General features: G+C 38.3%; 2 protein-coding genes and 1 pseudogene across 3 annotated transcripts in view; all 3 read right to left on the bottom strand.

The window, feature by feature from the left end:
• Positions 1–8,318, bottom strand: part of LOC103605966 (zinc finger protein 347-like) — a 21,255-nt gene extending 12,937 nt beyond the window's left edge. The window contains exons 1-5 of one of the 2 annotated variants that reach the window (XM_008590565.1): positions 8,275–8,318; positions 4,691–4,817; positions 4,105–4,236; positions 3,508–3,723; positions 3,136–3,182 (exon numbers count right to left, since the gene is read on the bottom strand). In XM_008590565.1, the coding sequence (XP_008588787.1) occupies positions 3,157–3,182; positions 3,508–3,723; positions 4,105–4,236; positions 4,691–4,817; positions 8,275–8,289 (516 nt within the window). In that variant the 5' untranslated portion in view covers positions 8,290–8,318 and the 3' untranslated portion in view covers positions 3,136–3,156. Of the gene's footprint in view, positions 1–3,135; positions 3,183–3,507; positions 3,724–4,104; positions 4,237–4,690; positions 4,818–8,274 lie in introns of those variants that run through there. The other variant, XM_008590566.1, reaches the window with a different exon arrangement.
• The window catches only part of LOC103605968 (zinc finger protein 665-like), a gene marked incomplete at its 5' end in the record, with an annotated part of 77,182 nt that overhangs the window by 36,368 nt on the left and 14,487 nt on the right, over positions 1–26,327 (bottom strand).
• On the bottom strand, positions 10,654–11,887 carry LOC103605969 (annotated as a pseudogene).

The following is a 26,327-nucleotide window of genomic DNA, read 5'->3' as shown; positions in this document are numbered from 1 at the left end:
CTGGAGATCGACAGCAGAAGGAAGGAAAACTAGAATATCCACACATAAGTGGAAATGATACAACACACTCTTTAACAACCAATGAGTCAAAAAAGAAATCACAAAGAAAATTAGCAAATATCTTGAGACAAAGGAAAAGGAAAATACAACATGCCAAAACTCATGAGATGCTAATGAAAAAACTCATATCTCTAAGTAGAGAGTAGAAGAATGGTTACCAGAGTCTGGGAAGGGAAGGGTAACAGGTGGTGGAGGGGATGGCAGTAAAGGGAAAGAGGCAGATTGATGGGTACAAAGTTACAGGTAGATAGGAAGAACAAGTTCTGATGTTCTAGACTGAGTATAGCTTATTATATTATACTGCATATTTCTAAATGCCTACTAGATAAGATGATCCTGAATGTAATTATCACAAAAGCAGACAAATGTTTAGGTGATGGATATCCTGTCTACCCTAAGTGAATCACTGTACAATGTAGTGTATGTATGTACTGAAACAACACACTGTATTCTATGAATATGTAGAGGTAAAATTTCAAAAATAAAAGAAATTTTAAAAAATTAAATATTTAAAACATTCATGACTCTAAATGCTTACATTGAAATAGAAAAAGGCATCAAATCAAGAACCTAACATTATACCCCAATAAAGAAACAAACAAAAAAAAACTCTTCCAAAAGACTGAGAAGGAGGGAAGATTCATTCAGTGAAGGCTGAAGTGATCCTGACAGCAAAGCCAGGTGATGGAGTTTGGATGTGTTGTCCCCTCCAAAACTCATGCGGAAATTTGATCCCGAATGTGGCAATGCTGGAAACTGATTGGGTCATGGGGGCAGATCCCCGATGAGTGGATTAATGGTCTCCTTGGGAGAGGGGATTAATAAGTAAGTTCTCACTCTATTAGTTCCTGCAAGAGCTGGTTGTTTAATAGACCCTGGCACTGCCCCCCGCCCCCGCTTCCTCTCACCATGTGATCTGCTTGTACCTGCCAGCTGCCTGCTGCTTTCTGCCATGAGTAAAAGGAGCCTGAGGCCTGTGCCAGATGCAGCTGTCCCAGAGTTGCAAGCCAAATAAACCTCTGTTCTTTATAAATTACCCAGTTTCAGGTATTTCTGTTATAGCAACACAAAACGGACTAATATACCAGGCAAGGACGCTACAAGAGGCTGGACTGAAGGTAGTGAGTTACCCCAACTGATAATTCACAATCAGCTTTCTTCTACTCCTTCTTCTTCTCACTACTGCCCTTTACTATTCTTTTAATAATAAGAGTAAGACACTACAAGAAAACTATAGACCAACATCCCTGAAAAATCACAGAGAAAATTCTCAAAAAAAACCCAAAAGAAAACCTACCTAATTAAAGTGGACTGCATATTGAAAGGATCATATACTGTGTCCATGTGACGCTAATTCCTGGAACGCAAGGAAGATGCAACACACAAATATCAATCCATGTATTAATCCACATTAAAAGAATGAAACCACATGATCTTCTCACTGGTTGCAGCAAAATCATCTTTAAAAAGTCAACACAATTTCAAGAGAAAAACACACAACACACTAAGAATACAATCTAACTCAATATAATAAAGGCCATATGAGAAAAGCCCACAGCTAATATCATGCTCAATGCTGAATGCCTGAAAGCATTTCCTTTAATATTAAAAAAAGACCAGAAAGCCCATGTTTGTTACTTCTGTTAAGTATAATGTGGGATTCCTAGCAACAGCAATTGAACAAAAAAAAAAAGAAAGAAAGAAAAGGCATGCACTAGAAAGAGAGAAGTAAAATTATCTCTGTTCACACAGACATAATCTTCGCTTATTTTTTTTTTTTGATAGCTGGCCAGTATGGGGATCTGAACCCTTGACATTGGGGTTATAACACTGAGTTCTAACCAACTGAGCTAACTGGCCAGCCCTGAATATAATCTTATATGTACAAGATCCTTAAAGATACCACAGAAAAAAATCTTTTAGAATTAATGAAGGAATTCAGTCAAGTTCCTGGACATTAAAGCTTTACAGAAAAATCAGTTGCATTCATAAACACTAACAAAGAATGATGTAAGAATAAAATTTAAGGGCTGACCCCGTGGCTCACTCGGGAGAGTGCGGCGCTGGGAGTGCAGTGGTGCTGAGGCCAAGGGCTCGGATCCTATATAGGGATGGCCAGTGTGCTCACTGGCTGAGCGCAGTGTGGGCGACACCAAGCCAAGAGTTATGATCCCTTTACCGGTCACAAAAAAAAAAAAGAATAAAATTTAAAAAAACAAATCCATTCACAATGTCATTGAAAAAAATTAAATACTTTATAGCTTAAAAATAAGGAGAAAGATGTGTACAATGAACACTACAGAACATTGCTGACAGAAAAGTATGAGCTCCCTCTATAAGATGTGTCAAAAAGAGGGGCCGGCCTGTGACTCACTCGGGAGAGTGTGGTGCTGATAACACCAAGGCCACGGGTTCGGATCCCATATAGGGATGGCCGGTTCGCTCACTGGCTGAGCGTGGTGCTGACAACACCAAGTCAAGGGTTAAGATCCCCTTACCGGTCATCTTTAAAAAAAAAAAAAAGATGTGTCAAAAAGATATTTGTTGTAGCTTTCAACCTACAACAAATTGAACACATTTGAAGAAAGGTTTGTTGTTCGACAAAGGTTTAACAAAGGTTTGTTGATGAGAAAAAAAATGACAAACACAGAAAAGAAAATGAAGCATGAACAATAGTTTAGTCAAGAGCCTCACGCATGGGAGGTTCTGAATTTGATCAAAGTTTTCCATTGATTGTTGGCTTAAAGGAGATAATCACAAGTATAAGTGTTCTACATTGTCACAGAGCCCTTGACAGACACTTCTGTGACACTGTTGAAAAAGCAGAACAACAGGAAACCCTTATCAGTTAGGCTCTTCTGATACTTTCTAGTCAAGTATCCTGGGGCATGCATCAACTCCACTCAGTGGCTTCGGGGGCATCTCTGTATGTAGCAGGATGATACTTAAACAAACTAGTTAATATGTTCTTCAAAAATTTTCTATTATCATGTAAACCCATTCCATAGTGGAAAGCATAGAACTTACCTATAATGTAAAGGTGGGTTATCACAGCAGGAAAAAAGGATGACATGTCTGACTCTACCACTGTGTATATCAAAAGCAAGTTTCAGAGGCAAAATCTAGCAAATTTAAGAGAATATGAAGTCAGAAAAAGCAAGGCTTTTTACATTCACAAAATAGCAAGAGTAGTGCAAGAGAGAGAAAAATATGACATATGAGGGTCAGATTTTGTAGCCTCTTCAGATGGGACTCTGTGCTCTCCCATAGACCTCAGGCAAAGACCATGAAAGACCAAGCTTTGCTTCTAATGTAGGACTGGGGATCAAAGAGATGACCTTTCTATGTACTCTTTCACAATTTTTCTTCTTTATTTATTTTGCTTTCATAATTTTGCTGAGTAATAATAATCTCAGAAGATCCAACCCACTGCCCTGTTATACACACCTGAGAAGTATGGCAAAAACATAGTGGAAGGAAAAGCCTGTGAAACTTCAGGAGGCAGCGAGGACTTGAGACAGCTCCCTGCAGTTTCTGGGGCCCCAGACAGAAAAAAAGAGAGCCCAGTGTTTCCCATCTTCTGACTATGTCTTCCAAACACAGAAGATAGGATGAGACCAAGAAAGATACAGGTGTCAGGACTACAGATGCCCCAGCTCTGAACTATATGAAAAGGAAACAGAGTATCAGATACAATCAAACACAGAAGGAAAGACCAAGGGAGAAGAAGACCCTTGTGAAATGGACCTACCCATGCCCTTCAGAGTGAAGGAAACAGAGAGTACACAGAAGCCAGATGACAGAGTGTTGTTCATCATAAAAAGGGCTTTGCATTTGTTTCCGTATGAGCTGCAGCACCACCATAAGGTGAAAGGATAAACTATTACACTTCTGAGGAACAGAGTGATAAGTAGAGAAAAAGAGAAATTTCCTTTCAGAGCTCATAGGTCATAGACTTTTGTTTTCTCACAGACCTCTCCCTCTTGCAGAATTTCCCAAACACTTTAATGATGTGGCTTCCTCTCTGCCCATCTGAGCTCTCACCTGTGTTCACACCTTTGATCCATTCCCACCCATTGGGTTTTGTTGCTATCATCACTTGGCTCTCCACAGTCCAGGGCTCTTTCCCTTGCTCCAACATAGAGATGAGACTCAGGTCAAAATGAGAGATTCCTGCTTAAAACAGAAAGAAATATATAGTGCTGTGACTTTCTACAATCCCAACCTTATGTTTACCTGAGAGAGGACATTACATATGAATCTAGAAAAACATTTTAGAACCTCATCCACTGATCTTCTTTTGAATGCTTAAGAAACACTGTAATATGCAGGTATCTAGGTCTCTTCCAGGAAGCACTGAATCAGAAGCTCAGGGGTAGAAAAAAATGATATTTCAAAAGTCTGCTAGAAGGTTTTCTAAATACTTCAGCTATGGAAGTACCACTCACGTATCAAGAAGGGTGCAGAACACCTGAAAAATGAGGAAGGCTAAAGTCTAGATGCCACATTTCAGAGTCAACAAGGCTTCAATCCCAATGGAGCAATGTAGGGATTCCGAAGAGGCACAAGAGGGAAAATGTAAAGATACACAAGGGCAAATTCCCAAATTCTGGAGGGACATTATCCTCACCCAGGGAGAACAGGTTCCTGTAGTTCTCCAACATCACGTCCCTGTACAAAGTCCGCTGAGCAGGGTCCAGGCATTTCCACTCCTCCTGAGAGAATTCTATGGCCACATCCCTGAAAGTCAAGCCTCCCTAAAATAAAAAATGCATTTTACCAAGGGATTATAGAAACAGGTATCATCTTCACACAAAAGTAGAAGAGAATTGTAAGAGTGATTTAACTTAAGTGAGTTTTCTGACAGATGCACATTAAGGTACTTTTGAGCAAGTTACCTCTTCCTAATTGCATTTTATTAAACTTTTCCATAAGAGGTAACGATATCCTCTAAATCAATGAGGGTTTTTCACTTAGGAAAACAATGCAAGAAGTATACAAATAGAGAGTTGACACAGGGTTTTCTCTTTAGAAGTGTTAGGTATTGTGTGTGATACACCAAGTCATACTCAGTATCTAGACGAGCTAGAGTATGAGTGGTGTCTTCAGAGACAACAAATTCCACTGTGGCTTTAAAGAAAGGAAGACAGAATCTAAACAGCATGATGATAATAGCAAAAGCAATGACTAAAGCTTGGCAACACTTTCCATGAGCTAAGCACTATATTCTAAATGCTGTACATGCAAACCCATGTTCATCACAGCATTAACCACAACAGCCAAGATATGTAAGCAACCAAAATGTCTATCCACAGGTGGTGGATTAAAAAAAGGTAATATTTACAAAGAAATATTATTCACTCTTAAAATGAAGAAAATCCTGTTACACGGTGTAATGTTGATAAACCTGGTGGACATTAGCAAAGGGAATAAGCCAGTCACAAAAGGGCATATATAGTGTTATTCCACTCATATGAACTACCTACAGTAGTCAAAATCATAGAAATGGAAAAGAGAAAGATGGTTGACAAAGGCTGTGGGGAAGGGAGAGGGGAAATAGTGCTTAGTAGATATGCACTTTCAGTTTTACAAGATGAAAAAGTTCCAGAAATTTGCTGTGCAATAATATGAATATACTCAATACTGCTTAACTGCAAAACAAAACAAAACAAAATTTTACTGCAAGACATAACAAAGACATGATCAAGACTGAGAAACCCAATTCTTATTGGAAAACATGGTCACATAAGACCTGTGTACAAATTCAATCAAAAGCCAATCAAACACAAAAGAAATACGTGGGATTTTAATAAAATCTGCTTATGTTGTGTTGAAGGAGAGCCAATATAATTTTGAACAGAAAAAGGAAATGGAGGAGTTTGCCAAACTACATATAAACCTAAAACTTTAAAATGAATAAAATGATATCCTACAAGATATCATATCAATCCAAATTTCATTAGACAATAATAGTTCATTACATGCAAATGAAACAAAATATTTTGTAATCATGCACTAAGGGAGGTCTTCTAAAACAAGATAAAACAAAGATACAAAAAAAAGAGGACATGAAAGAAGAAAGATTTCTGTCATAGGCTAAAAAAATGTATAACTTAAAAAAAGACCTGGGTTATATATAAAGAATTAAGCTACAAAGTACAAAACAGCTCTTAAAATACATGAAAGGAAAATTGAACAAAGTATGAAAATCCATTTTATATATAGACATACACACATCTATATTTCCATCCATAAATTTCTAAGACCTACACAAACTCCTAAGAAATTAGAAAATTGAAATACTGTGTGAGGAGGGAGTTAAACTATAATGCCCTCTGAATGGGAGGGTACTTTGAGACCAAAGGAAGCAGGCAAGCCCATATGGTATATAAAGATACTTATCACTGGGGAACTTACATACAGGAAAAGTCACATGCAGCAAAGAATCAGACATCAACAGATGAGAGATCTAGCTCTTTGGATTTAGGCAAAATTCATATCGCAAAGCTCTGTTACTAAAAATAACTTCAAGTAAAAAAGTTAAGAAAAATAAGTTGATAACATCATTCACCAGGTGTCTTGTGATCCATGAGGCAGGGGGTCTTGTGATATTGGTGCTCAGACCATTGACACCACCTGCTGTAATAAATCATTCACTCCCTGAAACCTATGTTCTCTTTATGCTTGCCCTATGGTTAATGTAGGATAAGTCTGAAGCAAAGAGTTTAAACAGAAGTCAACATGGCAGGTGGGACATAAGATGGCATTAGTCCTGTTCATCCTCTAATACAGAGGATTGTTATTTTCACAAGATAATCAAAGTATAAAAAGAATGTAGTATCAAGTTTTCCTAAAATGAATGGGAAATCTCACACTGTGTTGGTTGGAGAGAGCACCTCTGTAGCTGGGGGCAGAGGGAAAATCTAGCCAAATACAAAATGTGCTGTCCTTGAAGAAGGATGCCCAACCTGGAGGAATCCTCATATATATACACAGAATTGCCCCAACTGGAGGAACCCTCAGACATCTGTACAGAAGTCCACATGCTCAGAGACAGCCACCATAGCATTCTTAAACTATGAAAAATTATAAAAGACCCACATCTTCATTCAGAGAATGCTCTAACAAGGATGCAAAAGAGCAAAATATCATTGTTTCCTAATATGAAAACACTTAAAATTTCAAAACCTGCAAAATAAAACATTGCAACAAAACATTCACTGAAGAATTTTTTCTAAAATTTCATAATGATGTGTAAATACACTCATACAGACACTTGCTGACCCTTTCCACAGAACTGACAATGACAATTCTCCACTGAGATGTGAGTGAGAGTGGATGATTGAAAGGAAAGGGGATGCTTTACATCTTACGATTTATGTTTGTTTGAAGTTTTCCTATTAAACAAATATATACATCATGTGATGTTTATATGTATATAAAACATTTACTAACAAGAGGTAGAAGGATAATATGGCTCCATCCTCTCTAATGACAAAGAAGTTCTGCTCTGATGTCTGAGAAAAATTTTAATCATTTCACCTTAAACACCTGCTGCAAAAGGGTCCCTGCAGGAACACCACTCTCCATGGGATGAAGTGCTGAGAATGGTTTAAGGAATCTCCTGCTGTTAGATATTTATATTGAATGCATATATTAAAATCAATAATAAAATATACATCCTCTATCGCTGATGTCTGTGATGTCACAGAGAGTTTGGAGACAGAGATATACAGGCTCATTAGTTTAACTTCAAATATATTACAAAATCAGGCACAAAAGATTTCCCTTTATTGGTTTACTTTGGCAGAATTTACCAGATATTTGTACACATGAATACATGACTTCCAATATGAGCTCCTCTAATCCTGGTCTATAGAGAGGTGACAGTGCATCCAGATATGGGCACTAAACACTCCCTCCTGCCAAAGAGCACTGACACCATGGGGCCCACACTCTGTCTCCAATCTACTTCCAGGAGGGAAGCCCCTCCCAGGACATGCGCAGCAGAGCCTCTTCACAAGTTCGTGTTACAGGGTGTTACAGGGTGGAGGTGAGATGGAATCTATGTGGAGATGAGAGGGACAGAGGGAAGGCATGGGTGAGTGCGAGCAAACATCACAGGCAGGACACTTCAGTCAGAGATTAGCAGCTCCAATGCCCACACGTCAGAAAGGAAGGACACAGAACAATCAACCAATAATATCACTTTACCTGAGTAAGAGCCATGCCTGACTCCTTTCCTTTCCTCTTCCTCCTCTTCCAGGCTTCTTCTTCACGTAACATGATCTTTACAAGTCAAACCTGAATGTCAAAAATTTGTTGGTTAATGCTCAGATACAACACCTTCCCTTCCTGTGCCACAACCACACACACAGGGAAGACCTCACCATGTGGAAAAACCATCCTCTGCTGCTCACCGCACCAGGGGGGATGCAGGGACAATAAAATGCTAGAGAAAGAAAACGTGAGTTTTTGACCCCATTCTTCACAACTCTCACCTGTCTTGGTGATGCCCAAAAACATGCCGCAGCAGTGGGGAGCTGGGCTGGAATGAGCACCCCTTCAGGACACAGACCTGGCCCTAACCCAACACGATGCAGAGCACAGCCCCCTCATATCTCCCTAAATCACAGGATGATCCCAGTCCTCAGATACGGAGGACACAGACCTTGATGTTCAAAGCTGGATACGGATTAGAAAATCACCTGAGAAACAGTAAATACTATTTAGGCTGAGCCACAACCTGTCTATGCAAACAGGAATCTTTCATAAGCGGGCACAAGAGACTTTGCAAAATGCCTCAGCACTCTAATGTGAATGTAGGGTTAGCACCACTCAGAGGAGAAGGCCCAGCAATCTTCCCAGCTTCTGACTCTGTTCTCCCTTTGGGGCCTTGTTGTCACCAGTACCCAGACAGTGAAAAGGGGGTAAAAGGAAATATGCAGAGCAGGCAATATAAACAGAGGTAGGGGTAAGGGTGAGGCTGAAATGGTACTTCCCCCTCTGCTCTCCTTGTCACTCCTTGCTACATCATTCTGTCCCACACCTCGTGGCTCTGCCTGCCATGGCACCAATGCTTTCATCCTCTCCCCCATCTGTTGGAAGGGCCTTGCTCCCTTTCATCTCTCTGGAAATCCAACTCTTCTCTACATTTCTCTATTTTCTTCTCCTGCTGACTCTTTTTCTGATGATTCTTTCTCTCTCAAACTGTCTTGTTGCAAATCCTTCAACCATCCTCTGTTTTGCCAGCTCTTTATGGTTCTTCTTCTTTTCTCTCTCTCGGCTTTTCTGCTTCTCCTAGTCGCTCTCTATCTCCCTTTCTCCCAATTCTCTTTACCAACACATTCAAAAGAAGAGCGATGGGGAAAAGTGGCTGCTTCCCAGAAGAGCACATTTTCCAATGGAGCGGAATTTGGGGCGTAGAACACGGCACGTCACAAACAGGTCAATGTCACCTCCCCCAACACGGAGGAGTGACTGAGAAGGGAAGGCCCGGGGGGCGGAAGAATCTCGCCTGAGAAGAAGGACCACAGATCAGGGAGACAGAAATGGTTTCTCAGGGGCAGGGAGAGGATGCGGCCTCTCTTGGACTGGGGCGCCCGGTGCTCCATCCAGGGGCCGATAAGGGGAAGATTCGGGGTCGTGAAGGACGTGAATCCACCTCTCTGGTGAGAACTTACAACGGCCGTGGGGACTGCCAGGTCCATAAAGGGTTTTAAGTAGGAAAACGAGGAGAAAGGAGGTGTCTACATGACCTGTGAGCAGAATCCCAGAGACAAGCCCAGCTGCAGAGACGTTAACCCAGAGGGGAAACGAACCCCGGGCTCTCACGGCGACGTCTGCATATATTCCTATTTGGGGTGGAGGCGGAGGTGCAGGAATTTTAAGGTCAGCAGTGAACCTAGGCCCCTAGTATGATGAACCGAGGACTGCCAAAATCAGTTTTGAATTACATAGAGAGAAACTCACGCGCCGCGGCGTAATCTTTGCTCCGCGCTCTCCGCTTCCGGGTCTGCAGAGAACCGCGCACGCGCACAGGGAAAAGACTGGACGGCCAAGGGGCGGGACCTGGGCGGGGCGGAGCCGGCAGGGGTGGGGCGTAGAGAGAAGCCCGGCCGCGGCAGGCGCCGGGGAGGGTCCGGGGCCTGTTTCTGCTCCTCCTCGTGTTGTCCGTGATTACAAGCTTTGGAATCATGTTTTTGGGTGTTAGTTTTTGCTTTTTGGTGTTTTAAATTATGCAACAAGTTTTATTTAGCATCGTCAATCCCGACATCTAGCACAAAAAATGTAGAGAGGTTAGAAAGTGCATTAAAAAACAGTCTTGAGGCTGGCCGATTATCTCAGTTGACTAGAGTGCCATCTTATAACATCAAGGTCAAGGGTTCAGATCCTTTGGCCTGTCAAGCCGCCAAAAAGAAAAAAAAAAAAAGTCCAGTCTTTACCGAAAGAAAGCAGGAAATATATTATTAATTCAAAATATTTTACGCTTGAATGATAAACTGCAATAATTTATTTTGGGCATCTACTGGTAAGAGAAAGGAGAGAAGAAAGGACGCTTAGAAGAGTTAAACATCCAGCTGGTATCAGAATTCAGTAGCGGTCACTGAGACCAGCGTTCTTGGTTTTTGAATTGGCGCCCTCAGCTGGAACTGTTGGCAGGACAGAGGATGTGCATACTTCAGGAAGGCATCCAGGTCTGTTATTCCCCCCCTCAAGGCGTCTCGCAGGTAAAAGTGTCTTCAAAAGCATTTTCCTCTGCATACAGATTTGTAATGTTTGTATACTGGGGCTGTGGGAATGATAACTTCGTCGATACCATTGTTTTCAGATTGATTTTTCATTTTCTCCAGAGCAGAACTGAGTTTTTGTCTTTTTACAAAAGTTGTATGTTTTTATCAACCTCAGCTACTTCTTCATCTAAATGGGTAACCATTCTCTTCCAGTTTTTGGTGACCTTTTTTCAGGTCTTCCTCTATTCATTTCAAGGCATTGAGCTCTCCGCCTGGGCACACTCCATTTCCTCCTTCATCCGCCACCTCGGTTTGTCACTGCTCAGATGAGACAGGCTTGGGGGGTGTCCTCGCTGATCGTGCCATCCCTACTGGGACCAACAGTGATCACAGGAGTCTGGGAAGGGTACTGGGAACTTGTGGCAGGATATGGACCACCAGGCAGGTAAGGACAGCCTGGGTAACCGCTGGGATTTGTGGGTGTCCGGATGGGTATGCAGAGATTCCACTCAGCATATCTGGCGTGCAGGAAGTATTTGGTGGCCCTGTTGCTTGGTATGGGGGATAGGATGCTGAAACAATAGGATGAGAGAGGACTGGAAGTTTACCTCCAAATACCACAATCATGCCCTGAATAAACCCCAACAACTCTGACTGTGGGCGTTTCCATTCATGTAGATAAGGAGGATATATCTTCCTATTGCGTCAACATGCTTTCCTGTGTTTAGTCATTAAACTCGTAGGCTTAACAAAACAGATAGCAGGATTGTACGGGTATGTGTCCAGCAGCCATAGACATATTGGAATATTATATGTATTACCTCTGTAAGGCACAGGAATTGTTTCAGTAGGCTCATTAGTTCCCCGGAACTGCCATCATTAAAAACATAGGAACCCAACACAGGTTTGAGGTCTCTGTATAGAGTAATAACGTTGACAGTTTCACATACGTTTAGGTCCCTGTATTTGTACTGGGCCATAGTCTTCTACAGCTCCCCAAAACTTCCTCTATAATTAAGGATAACCACTTAATCGAGAAAAAGTCATGAAGACTTAGACACCGTTTTCTTGAGCTGACTCTCAGACACCACCATAACGGCCACCTGGAGACTCCCGTCCTGCAGGCAGAGGGTCAGCCGCTCCTGGACTGCCCAGGCCACCCCACATGATCGCACACCCAGTGGCCTCCCCCGCCATCCTCCCACCATCCTCTCCCACCACTCCCACATCCCCAACCTCTGTCTCTTGGCATTTGGAACCCTTTGAGTCAATTTCACCTCCTGTGGAGCAGCATTGGAAACTGCTTATTTCAAGTTGATGTTTCAAACAGTTTGAAGGTAAAAGCTTAGGGTGTGTGGGCCACTTATACTGGAAACCAAGATGTCCTCCTCATAACAAGTTGAAAATAGTTTATGTGAAAAGCTCTTTTTGCCAGTGGGTTGGAGGGTTAGACACTAGCGAGGCTGAAATTACTCAGAGGTCTGGAAGTGGCATCTCCGTGGTAGTAGATCTGGGGCAGTAATCGGATCCAGGAAAGTTCCTACAAATTAAACTCATTTAAGCATTTTAATTAAAAAGCCTGGAATTGTCTGTGAAGGGAATGCAGACTACAATGCAAAATACCAAACATCCTGGGCAGAATGTGCAGTTGCATCTTGAAGCCCAGCAAATTGTCCTTTCCATTTCTATTTTCCATTCTCCCTGGAAGAAGAATCAGACCTGTGCTCAGTTCCAGAGACTTCCATGGGGTCAACACCTGTGGTCTTGGAGGGAACAGCCAAGACCATTTAACAAAAAGCAAAAAGTGAGAAAAATATAAAGAAAAGGGCAAATGTCTATTTGGAGATTGGATCATTGTATTTATGGGAACACACACACAAAAGTAACAGAAATGTGTAACAAACAAATACTTCTTTAAACTATCATAATTGAAAGGTAACATAGGGACAGTTGTAGACTTCATGTTGACAAAGTATAATCAGTTATAATTTACAATGGAAGATGAGGCTGTAGTTACAAGAGCATGCATTAAGATAGAATAGAGAATGCTACAGACACAAAAGGCCACAAATTGAGTAATACCAGTTATGTAAAATATCTAGAATATGTAAACCTTTAGAAACAGAAAGCAGATTACTGATTGTCAGGGGTTGTGGGAAATGGAGAGTGATTACTGAGTGGATAAAGAATTTACCATCAGGGTGACCGTTTGTTTTGGAATTAGACAGTGGTGATGGTTACACAACATTTTGAATGTGCTAAAGGTAATAATGTTAAATTATATTAGAAACAGAAAGCAGATTACTGATTGTCAGGGGTTGTGGGAAATGGAGAGTGATTACTGAGTGGATAAAGAATTTACCATCAGGGTGACCATTTGTTTTGGAACTAGACAGTGGTGATGGTTACACAACATTTTGAATGTGCTAAAGGTAATAATGTTAAATTATATTTCATGTGAATAATATGTAATATTCCATCTCTGTTGCTTATAACAGAAATACCCAGAACTGGATAATTTATAAAGAAATAAAGTTTATTTCTTGCAGTTTCAGAGGCTGGAAAGTCCAAAGTCCAGGGAACACCTCCGGTGAGGGCCTGTTCTTGTTGATAGTGACTCTACAGCTATGCAAGGTATTACATGGTGAAATGGCTGAGCAAGAGAGAGCTAACCTCTTCATTGGCTCTCCTTTTAAAGCCATCAGAACCATGATCATTACTGCATGAATGGGTCAATCTATTCACAAGAGAATAGTCCTCACAATCTGATCGTCTCTTAAAGTCCCCACCTTAATTACCACAATTGAATTTTCTACCCTCTTAACACTGTCACAGTGGGAATTAAGTTTCAATGAGCATTGGGGGGACATTCAAGCCACAGCAAATACCATAATAAAAATAATTTAAAATAATATAAGGCAATAAATACCATAGAACATGTAAGAAAAGAAAACGCCTAGTTTTATTTATTTTTTTTAATTCAGAGGCCATTAGTATGAAAGAGCTGTAGGGCCTTTAGTTGCATTATAAGAAAACCAAGCCAAATGTAAACAGTAAAAGGAAATTTAAGCTTCACCAATCACAAACCACCAATTATCTTCTAACCAGGGTCCTTCTACTTGAACCAATCAAATATATATTTTTTGTCTTGCTTTCATGAACACCTTAGAAAAGTTTCTTCTCTTACCCACCCAGGGGGGTGCTAAGCTGCTTGCACTCTGATGAGGGCCACTTCATGAATCATTGAATGCTCAATGAACCCTACAAATTTTAAGGTTGTCTAAGTTTATATATATATTTTTTACAGTTCTGGTATCAAAAGTAAAAATCCATAGGAGGATGTTGATACAGACTCCTGAAATAATGAGCAAACAGACATACTTATTTGCAAAGCCCATTGTGCTTACAATTTTTCTTACTGCACCAGAAGTCACTATGCAAGCACTTATTCTCAGATACAAGCTCCCCAATTTGTGTCTAGCTCTCTGAGTTTACTTGAGCATTTTTATTCTGAAATACTTCTAGAAGTCAGAGTGTGTTCGACAGAAATTGGACTGGGTCCAGTAAGAGGCTTCAGTTAGGTAAGGTTTCAAGAAAACAGGGAATTATAAGTTATTCTAATTCAAGGAGTCTGGAATTCCTTGATCCTGGAACCTGTGCTTGTCTAGAGAAATGGATGAATATTACAAAAAAAAAAAAAAAAAAAAAAGAATTTCAGTGGCCTCTGTAGGGAAGTTTTAACCTAAAAAAGTTATTCATCTGTGGGGTGCATTGAAGAAAAGAAAAAAGGCATTGAGAACACCTTAAAAACAATGGGATTTATTTCTGATTGGCATGCAGAGGCTTCTAAATGACTAAAGATATAGAAGAATTGCCCATTTAAAAGAGCCTCACAAAAGTCAAATGAAAAATTAAAAGTCCCTTTTCCACAAATATTAGTTACACACTTTTAGACATCTGAGTGGGTATCTTTTTCTATCAGCCAGTAACAGAATTTGCATTTAGATATTCTTTTATAAGCTAGTGAATTTTGTCTTATTGTTCCTGGAACATGGTTAAAATTTTACAAGTAAAGCTATAAAACTTGTTTCTATTTCATCATTATGTGTGTCTATGTATGTTATGTGTATGTGATTTTTTTTTAAACTTTGGGTGGTATTGTAAAATAGTAATTCATAAAAACTCTTTTAAATTGGCTTAAGGAAAAATAAGTGATTATTAATTGAGTATTCCTTAAACTCTTACAAAGACAGTAACTAACCCCAATCATTTTCAACTTTGCATGATCTGGGATAATCTTAGATAAGTAAAAGCTAATTTAAATGTGTTTGTTTAAATAAAATAGGCATGTCTTCAGATTTGTCAGCATTAAATACAATGAGGGAAAACAACTTTTGTTCTACCTGGGTTTATTAGTCAAGTAATTTTATGTTCTTTCTGCTAGATGTTTAAGATTATAGAACTATGAATTCAACCCAAGAACAAATGTGCAAATGGAAGTGCAGTGTCCATTACTACATCTATATTAAGTACAGCAAACAAACAAACCAAAATGACCCAAGTATTTAATTTTAGCCTCCTGATTTCATGATGCTTGCCTAACACACACATGCTGAATAAATATCTAACAGAAAAGAGCATGATGATGTCTAACCTTGTTTGATGTTCTGATAAGTTTACTTAAAAATGGATTTCCAAATTTTTATTTACTAATTTACACCCTTGGGATTTTCCTAAGTCAAATTGAATGATATACGTAGGATAGCTAAATCATTATCAAATAAGACAAAATGCTGGAGCATTAATTCTCAACACAAGTTAAGCTTATCTACTTTTAGCTTCTTATTACAGAAGAACTAAACATATTTGGGTATTAAGCAAACATATCCTGTGCCACATTTAAAAATTATACTATGAGGAAGCACAGAATTCTAGAAATTATGATTTATAGATTTGCCAATTTACAAAATGCTAGTGTGACAGACAGTTCACAGTTTCTTACTTCCTAGTTTTCACTACAAATTAAAGTTACTTAGAGTTAAGAATTTAAATGTAAATATATGGTAATTAAAATGAGAAATATAAAGGGAGAAAACTCTGTATTCAGGGAAAATAGGACATATAAATGAAGCTCTGAGGTATGAAGGATGTGTTTTTGTTCTGAGAAAAATAGAGTAATTTTTGTCCTAAAGTAGAATGACTGGTTGTTCCACAATGGGAAAGAGAAAGAGTAAAGGACAAACCTGAAAAAATACAAGAAAGTTGTGGAAGGTTTGTGGAAATGGAATCCTGGAAAAGAAATTCCATATGTGGTCAAGCTAGCTAAGACTTGAAATGACTTATTTGTAAGTTATTTAAAAATGATGAACCTTAATATCAAAAGTACCCTATTTGTTCTTCCATTGTTGTAACAAAATACCTGAGACTGGGTAATTTGTAAAGAAAAGGGGTTTATTTTTCTCATGATTTGGGGACAGCTGTCTCTGGAATGGGATTCAGGTGGCTTCCACCTATGATGGAGAGTGGCAGGGCCACCACTGTGTGCAAGGAGATCACATGGTGAGAGAGAAAAAATTGATAATGAAAGGTGCCCTGATATTTTTTAACACCAGCTCTCATGGGAATTGTCGGAACTCCCAAACAACTTCCCCGCAGGGTGGGCATTAATCTATTCATGAGGGATTAGCCCCCATGATCCAAACACTTCCCATTAGGCTCTGCCTCTCAATACTGCCACACTTGGGATCAGATTTTAACATGAGCTTTGGGGGGACAAACATATCCACACTATATCAAGTACATGGTACAAAATTTTCTTGGAGTATTGGTCTGCTCCTGATAAAATATTATGAAAAGTTTTTCTTTACTTTGTAAGTAATCAGCCTAGGAAACCAAGATTTTTCTCTTTATTAGGTCTTTACTTAACTTTATCCTCTCTATTAAAAGAGCTGAAGTTTTTCTAAAACTATGTAACTTTCTATATTTTCCAGTGAAGTATTTGAATTACTACTGTGGCTAAATGAAGAAGTATTCCTTCACAGTGACCTTTGGTTCTATTTTAATCAAGTTTTCTAAATGTTTGATACGTTTAACAATATTTTCTAACTAAAACTCTAAATTTAGTCTTTTTGACCTCCAACTAGCTTTGGGAATGTGGAGAGGACCACTGAGTTATCTCAAAACATTTTGTTCCTTCTCATTATAAAAAGAGGTGTGTTCAACTATTTTGATCTATTAGATATGTTAAATTTAATGGTAAAAATTGTCAAATAATATGTAATGCTGAACCTTCTTTAAGTTACATTCGTATAGGGATACGTTATTGAGTGTTCCAGAAAACCTTTGAAATTCTTAGACATCTGAAAAGTCCCAGTATAAGGTGATCAGTCACAATTTTGGTTATTATGTTAAAAGTGCTGTATGCCACAAAAATAACCTAATTTTCTTGTTGGTTATATTACTGTAATAATAAAATCTCACCAGATCTTTATACGTGGCCATTTTAAGCCTTGTCATTTACATAGTTAATTGTTTTTCTCTGTTGCCTCTCTGAAAGCTTTTGTTAGAAACTATATTGGGCCGGCCCGGTGGCGCACTGGAGAGTGCGCCGCTTGGGAGCGCGGCGGCGCTCCCACCGAGGGTTCGGATCCCATGTGGAGACCGGTTCCCGCTCACTGGCTGAGCGCGGTGCGGGCACGGCACCGAGGGTTGCGATCCCGTTGCCGGTCCCTGGTGTGGGTGTGACACCGAGGGTTGCGATCCTGTTACCGGTCAGTAAAAAAGACAAAAAAAAGAAAAAAAAGAAACTATACTGCTGAAGATTTTCATCTTTTAAGAGGATTCATGGAAAGGACTCTTAAAAGGACAGGTTTCTTTTTATTAAAAAACTGTATATTCATATATACATACATACATTTGGTAATTGGCCAGTATGGGGCCTTGGGACCTAGACCTTGGTGTTACAACACTGTGCTCTAATCAACTGAGCTAACTGGTCAGCTTACAAGTACAGGTTTCTAACTTTAATGTGGTCTCAGGAGTGATTTCCAAAACTTCAGTAAAGGAACTGATTGCTTCAGAAAACTGCAAGCCCAACATTAAGCAGAACAAAAATTAATTACATGAGACTAAATGAACAGAAGAAAAAAGTATATTTCTCTACAATATGGTCTTTTATTTGCAACGTTGTTGGTTCTTTAATATTTTTATTTTTCCACATTTAAAAATCCCTCCCACCCTCCATCTATAGTTTACAGCAACTCCACAGATTATTCTTTTGGAAACAAAGATAAAACCATTACTTTTCTCCCTTCCTCATCTTTCCGGGAATTGGGAAACTTATTAGTGAGTATTCTTATTTTCATAGCAGTATAGTTTGCAGAATTCACTAAGAATTTGTTATCTTTTGAAAAAAGACATAATTTGCAGAATTCACTAAGAATTTGTTATCTTTTGAAAAAAGACATAATTAAAAATATTGGTTACATTACCAAGTTTGCAGAACTCACTAAGAATTTGTTATCTTTTGAAAAAAGACATAATTAAAAATATTGGTTACATTACCAAGGCTTTGGCTGGAATGTCATGCTTAAGAATATGCACAGAATGAGATATGACCAGACAGTTTTAAAAACCTAGTGTTGACTTTACGAAGCCAAAAAGTCTCTTGGAAAAAATTGGTTTAATATCTTTTTTAAGGGTTCCCTGGCCTTATGGAAGAAGGGCCCAAGGTCCTTAAAATATTTTGAGGACTTTAGGAGACAGTAATTCACTCAAATCTATATGTATTGCAGGCAAAAATCTGATATAATTTTCTTGGCTTAACTTCTTGGAATGATGAGGCATTTAAATGTTTAATGAAAGAGTCCATATCTAAAATTTCAGCAATGTAGACTTAAGAAGAGTCTATATATTTCATCACTATTCTTGCTGCACTTATGTAAATAATCAAGCCAAGTTTGATAAAACTAGGATTATTTTGCAAACAAGTAGTCTTACTGTGATTATCTTTGGTAGATATAAGGGCATCTATAGAGAAAAATTATGTTTCAGTACAAAATTATAGTGCATACTTGTGTATATTATATTTTATCTTGTTCATTGTTTTTGAGATTGTGTTACTCATACACTGACCTGTTCCCAAAGCTCAATCAGAAGATGTAAATTTCAGAGAACAACCCTTTGCCTTCTGTGTGGTCCACTCAGGGAGTTTACTGAGATGCCAAATGCCAGGAAAATATACTTTAAGCGCAAACTTAGAAATAGTTACTTCTCTCTAGACTCTGAGACCAAGTTTATATATTGTTCTAACCATTAATTTGTATTTGCTTTTGTTTTGGTTGGTTTGGTTCACAGGGGCCTTGGGTATGAAGTATATACACAGTCTCTATGTATTATCCTACTGATAATTCTCATTGTTATATTTCTGGCTTGCTATATTCCCTCAAAGGTCTTATGTGCATGTTTGCAGCCATTCATAGTATGCCAGATTTTCTTACTGCAATGAGAGTAAACAAAATAATATGAACAACAAGAGAAACAGTAATGGGAGACAACATATAAAACATGTAAAAGATGGTTAAGTCATGAGGGTGGAACTTTTGTGGTATTTTGATACAGCAGCACAAACACAATAAAACATTCCAGTAACTTACACTAAAAAAGATGGAGACCCATGAACGTTTTGACAAAGTATTCAAAATAATCACTTTTTTATTTTGTTTATTTATTTATTGGTTATGAATATTCACATGGTACAGAACAAATTGTCACCACTTGTGGCTAGAATGTTACGGTCAGATCCATACTGGCAGCATGCCCGTGACCACAAATTGTGACTATACTCCNAGTGATTTCCAAAACTTCAGTAAAGGAACTGATTGCTTCAGAAAACTGCAAGCCCAACATTAAGCAGAACAAAAATTAATTACATGAGACTAAATGAACAGAAGAAAAAAGTATATTTCTCTACAATATGGTCTTTTATTTGCAACGTTGTTGGTTCTTTAATATTTTTATTTTTCCACATTTAAAAATCCCTCCCACCCTCCATCTATAGTTTACAGCAACTCCACAGATTATTCTTTTGGAAACAAAGATAAAACCATTACTTTTCTCCCTTCCTCATCTTTCCGGGAATTGGGAAACTTATTAGTGAGTATTCTTATTTTCATAGCAGTATAGTTTGCAGAATTCACTAAGAATTTGTTATCTTTTGAAAAAAGACATAATTAAAAATATTGGTTACATTACCAAGGCTTTGGCTGGAATGTCATGCTTAAGAATATGCACAGAATGAGATATGACCAGACAGTTTTAAAAACCTAGTGTTGACTTTACGAAGCCAAAAAGTCTCTTGGAAAAAATTGGTTTAATATCTTTTTTAAGGGTTCCCTGGCCTTATGGAAGAAGGGCCCAAGGTCCTTAAAATATTTTGAGGACTTTAGGAGACAGTAATTCACTCAAATCTATATGTATTGCAGGCAAAAATCTGATATAATTTTCTTGGCTTAACTTCTTGGAATGATGAGGCATTTAAATGTTTAATGAAAGAGTCCATATCTAAAATTTCAGCAATGTAGACTTAAGAAGAGTCTATATATTTCATCACTATTCTTGCTGCACTTATGTAAATAATCAAGCCAAGTTTGATAAAACTAGGATTATTTTGCAAACAAGTAGTCTTACTGTGATTATCTTTGGTAGATATAAGGGCATCTATAGAGAAAAATTATGTTTCAGTACAAAATTATAGTGCATACTTGTGTATATTATATTTTATCTTGTTCATTGTTTTTGAGATTGTGTTACTCATACACTGACCTGTTCCCAAAGCTCAATCAGAAGATGTAAATTTCAGAGAACAACCCTTTGCCTTCTGTGTGGTCCACTCAGGGAGTTTACTGAGATGCCAAATGCCAGGAAAATATACTTTAAGCGCAAACTTAGAAATAGTTACTTCTCTCTAGACTCTGAGACCAAGTTTATATATTGTTCTAACCATTAATTTGTATTTGCTTTTGTTTTGGTTGGTTTGGTTCACAGGGGCCTTGGGTATGAAGTATATACACAGTCTCTATGTATTATCCTACTGATAATTCTCATTGTTATATTTCTGGCTTGCTATATTCCCTCAAAGGTCTTATGTGCATGTTTGCAGCCATTCATAGTATGCCAGATTTTCTTACTGCAATGAGAGTAAACAAAATAATATGAACAACAAGAGAAACAGTAATGGGAGACAACATATAAAACATGTAAAAGATGGTTAAGTCATGAGGGTGGAACTTTTGTGGTATTTTGATACAGCAGCACAAACACAATAAAACATTCCAGTAACTTACACTAAAAAAGATGGAGACCCATGAACGTTTTGACAAAGTATTCAAAATAATCACTTTTTTATTTTGTTTATTTATTTATTGGTTATGAATATTCACATGGTACAGAACAAATTGTCACCACTTGTGGCTAAAATGTTACGGTCAGATCCATACTGGCAGCATGCCCGTGACCACAAATTGTGACTATACTCCCTGTCCCTCACCCAATTATCCCCCAAATTATCCCCAACCTCCCTCCCCATCCCCCTTTCTCCACTCCACTTTGTATCCCTAGGTAAGTTCTCTCCCTCTGCATGTCCAGCACCCCACTGTGGTCTTTCTTTCCTTCTTTCTTTCTCTCTTAGCTCCCACTTATGAGAGAGTACATACAGTATTTATCCCTCTGTGCTTTGCTTATTTCCCTCAACATAAGTTTCTCCAAGTTCATCCACGTTCATACCCACGCAAATGGGAGAATTTCATTCTTTTTTATGGCAGAGTAGTATTCCATGGTGTGTATATACCACATTTTCCTTATCCAATCATCCATCAATAGACATTTTGGTTGGTTTCATATCTTAGCTATTGTGAACAGAGCTGCAATGAACATGGGAGTGCAGGTATCCCTTTGACATGATGATTTCCATTCCTTTGGGTATATACCCAGAAGTAGGATTGCTGGACCGTATGGAAGATCCATCTGTAGTTGTTTGAGAAAACTCCATACTGTTTTACATAGTGGTTTGTTGCTTTGCCCCCCATGGATTTGTCACCCCACTTCCCCTGGGTGACAGAGATGCAAAGGATTACTCAAAGCCCATCTCTTCTGAGCAGTGAGAGACCCTGAAGTGGTTAATCTTCCCAGGACCCTCCAGCAAGAGGCATCCCTTCTGTGGGAAATTAACCCTGAATTGGGGTTCTCTTCCTGCATTTGTTTTCCAGACCAGGAAGTTACAGGAAGAGAACATAGGTGGGGTTATAGTTTAACAATATAGGCTGGTAACTTTCAGTGAAACAAGTCAGATGACATTCCATTAAGGCAATTAAGTGGTCCTATCAACAAAAGCTTGATATTAGCAAACATTCCTTCTCTCTCCAGCATTTCTCAGTATCTTTACATAACAATCAGTAACTAGTCTGTCCTTGAGCCAGCAACCTTGCTGTGCCACAAATCTTTATCTTACACCAGAGACTATAGCCTGAGGAAAATTTACAGTCCTCCGCAAGGTCAATATTTGAAACTGGAAGGCTTTGGAAAACCAGGCCCTGTGAAGTACATTTGCTTTATGAATATTCCACAGTGGTTGTACTAATTTACAGTCCCACCAACACTGTAGGAGTATTACCTTCTCTCCACATCATCACTAGCATTTGTTATTCTCTGTCTCTTTGATTAAAGCCAGTCTAACAGGTGAGATAATATTTTTATTTGCATTTCCCTGATGACAAGTGATGTTGAGCATTTTTTCATGTACCTCTTAGCCATTTGTATGTCTTCTTTTGAAAAATGTCTATTCAATTCTTTGTTCATTTTTTAATTGGGTTAGTTGTTGTTGTTGTTGTTGTTTTTCCTTTTTGTCTTTTTTTGTGACCGGTAACAGGATCGCAACCCTCAGTGTCTCACCCTTACCGCAACTGGCAACGGGATCGCAACCCTCGGTGTCGCGCCTGCACCGCGCTCAACCAGTGAGTGGACTGGTCTCTATATGGGATCCAAACCCTCGGCGGAAGGGCCACCGCACTCCCAAGCGCCGCACTCTACCGAGTACGCCACCGGGCCAGCCCCAAGGGTTAGTTGTTTTTTAACGTGTAATTGCTTGAGTTCCTTGTATATTCTAGATATTAATCCCTTGTCAGATGCATACTTAGTAAAAATTTTCTCCCACTCTGTGGGCTGTCATTTCACTCTGTTGATAGTGTCCTTTGCTGTGCAGAAGCTTTTTAATTTGATATAGTCCCATTCGCTTATTTTTTCTTTCATTGCTTATGCTTTCAGGCTCATGTTCATAAAGTCTGTGCCCAGACCTAGTTCCTGAAGTGTTTCACCAATACTTTCCCTTAGTAATTTTACAGTTTCAGGTCTTATACTTGAGCTTCTAAATCATTTTGAGTTGATTTTATTATATGCTGAGAGGTGCATATCTCGTTTCACTCATCTGCATATGGATATCCAGTTTTCCCAGCACCACTTACTGAAGAGGCAGTCTTTTCCCCAATGTATGTTTTTATTTCCTTTGTCCAATATCAGATGGCTGTGAGCCTGAGGTGCGATTTCTGGGTTCTCCATTGTATTCCACTGGTCTGAGTGTCTATTTCTATGCCAGTACCATGCTGTTTTGGTTACTATAGCTTGCTAGTACAATTTGAAGTCAGGTAGTGTTATGCCTCTGGCTTTATTTTTTTTTTCTCAGGATTGCTTTTGCAATTTGGGGTCTTTTGTTGTTCCATATGAATGTTGAGATTGTTTTTTTCCATTTCTATGAAGAATGCCATTGGTATTTTGCTGGGGATTGCATTGAATCTGTAGATTGCTTTGGGTAGTATAGACATTTTCGCAATGTTAATTCTTCTAATCTAAGATCATGGAATGTCTTTCCATCTTTTTGTGTCTTCTTTAATTTCTTTCAATAGTGGTTTGTAGTTCTCATTGTAGAGATCTTTCACCTCCTTGGTTAAATTTATTCCTACATATTTTATTTTTGTGTGTGACTATTGTAAATGGGCTTACTTTCTTGATTTCTCTTTCTGTTAGCTCATTATTGGAAAATATAAATGCAATTGATTTGGGGCCATTTAATTTGTATTGTGTAATGTTACTGAAGTTATTAACCAGCTCTAGGACTTTTTTCATAGAGTTAGGTTTTTCTAAATATAGGACCATGTCATCTGCAAATAGAGACAGTTTGACTTCATCTTTTCCAATTTGGATACCCTTTATTTCTTTCTCTTACTTGATTGCTCTGGCTAGTACCTCCAGTACTATGTTAAATAGCAGTGGTGAGAGTGAGCATCCTTGTCTTGTTCCTGTTCTTCAGTTTTTCCCCATCCAGAATGATACTGGCATTGTGCTTGTCATAAATGACTTTTATTATGTTGAGATACTTTCCTTCTATACCTAATTTGTCGAGAGTCTTTATCATGAAGGGATGTTGAATTTTTCAAATGCTTTTTTAAGCATCTATTGAGATAAATCATATGGGTTTTGTCCTTGAGTTTATTGATGTGATGTATCACATTTATTGATTTTTGTATGTTGAACCATCCTTGCATCCCTGGGATGATCCCAATTGATCATGGTGTATAACTTTTTTTAATGTGTTGCTCTGATTGCTAATATTTTGTTGGGGAATTTTGCATCTGTGTTCATCAAGGATATTGGCCTATAATTTTCTTTTTTTTGTTTTGTCTTTATCTGGTTTTGGTATCCGAGTTATGTTGGCCTCATAGATTGAGTTTGGGAGAATGACTTCTGTTTCAATTTTTTGGAATAGTTTGAGGAGAATTGGTATTAACTCCTCTTTAAAGGTTTTCGGTTGTAAACCCACCCAGACCTGGGCTTTTCTTTATTGGAAGATTGCTTCAATCTTATTGCTTTTTATCGGTCTGTTCAATTTTTCTATCTCTTCTTGGTTCAGTCTGAGTAGTTTGTATATGTCCAGGAATTTATCCATATCTTCCAGGTTTTCATATTTGTTCTCATAAAGTTGTTTATAATAATTCTCTAATGATTCTTCATATTTCTGTGATATCAGTTGTAATGTCTCTCTTTTCATTTCTGATTTTTGTTATTTGGGTCATTTCTCTTCATTGTTCTTGTTTTGTTGTTGTTAACCTAGCTAATGGTTTGTCTATTTTATTCAACTTCTTGAAAAACCAACTTTTTGTTTCACTGATCTTTTCTATCTTTTAGGGGTCTCTATTTCACTTAGTTCTGTTTAATTTTAATTATTTCTTACTGTCTACTACCTTTAAGATTGGATGTTGTTTCTAAAGTTCTTTGAGGTACAGTGTTAGGTCATTTATTTGAAGTCTTTCCATTCTTTTCATGTAAGCATTTATCACAATAAATTTGTCTCTTAGTGCTGCTTTTGCAGTATCCCACAGGTTATGGTATGATGTATTTTAATTTTCATTAGTTTCAAGAAATTTTTTGATTTCCTGTCTAATTTCTTCTTGGATCCATAAGTCATTCAGGAGCCTATTGTTTAGTTTCCATGTATTTGTATAGTTTCAAGGGTTTTGCTTCTTATTGATTTCTAGTTTTAGTCTGTCGTGGTCTGAAAAGATACTCGGAATAATTTCAGTTTTTAAAAATTTGCTAAGACTAGATTTGTGATCCAGTATGTGGTCTATACTGGAGATCATTCCATGTGCTGATGAGAAGAAAGTATATTCTTTAGTCGTTGGGTGAAATGTTCTGTACATATCTCCCAGGTCCGATTGATCTAAGGTGTAGTTTAAATCCTGTGTCTCTTTGTTGATTTGTTCCCTGGAAGATCTGTCTCATACCAAGAGAGGGGTGTTCAGATTACCCACTATTAACATATTAAGGCCTATTTCTTTCTTTGGGTCTAAGGGTATTTGCTTTATATATCTGGGTGTTCCAGAATTAGATGCATACATATTTATGATTGCTATGTCTTCTAGCTGGATAGATCCCTTTATTATTATATAGTGGCCTTCTTTGTCTCTTTTTATGCTTTTTGATCTAAAGTCTATTTTATCCAATATAAGAATAGATACTCCTGCTTATTTTTGGTTTCCATTTGCATGGTTAATCTTTTTCCATCCCTTCACTTTTAGTCTGTGTGTGTCTGTATAGGTGAGATGGGTCTCTTAAAAACAGCATATACTTGGGCCTAGCTTTTTAATCCTATCAGTCAGTCTGTGCCTTTTGAATGGGGAGTTTAATCCATTCACATTTATAGTAGTTATTGACATGTGTTACTTCCTGTCACTTAATCGCTTTTTGTTTAGATGCTTTAATTATCTTTTGATCATTACTTTCCCTTTTATTTCTCTCCTTCAATGTTAGTTGGAAATTTGAGGTGGCATGATTTAGGTTGTTACTCTTTCTCGCTGGTATTTTTGTTTTAATGACAGGTTTTGCTCTTTATGTGTATCTATGATAGTGATCATCGTTATTCAGATTCCAGATGCATGACTCCCTTGAGAATTTCTTGCAGGGCTGGTAATGTGGTGGTGAACTCCC

The sequence above is a fragment of the Galeopterus variegatus genome, unplaced genomic scaffold (genome assembly GCF_000696425.1).
Source record: "Galeopterus variegatus unplaced genomic scaffold, G_variegatus-3.0.2 Scaffold6198, whole genome shotgun sequence".
NCBI classification, from domain to species: Eukaryota; Metazoa; Chordata; class Mammalia; order Dermoptera; family Cynocephalidae; genus Galeopterus; species Galeopterus variegatus.
This window is presented reverse-complemented; position numbering and strand designations above follow the sequence as displayed.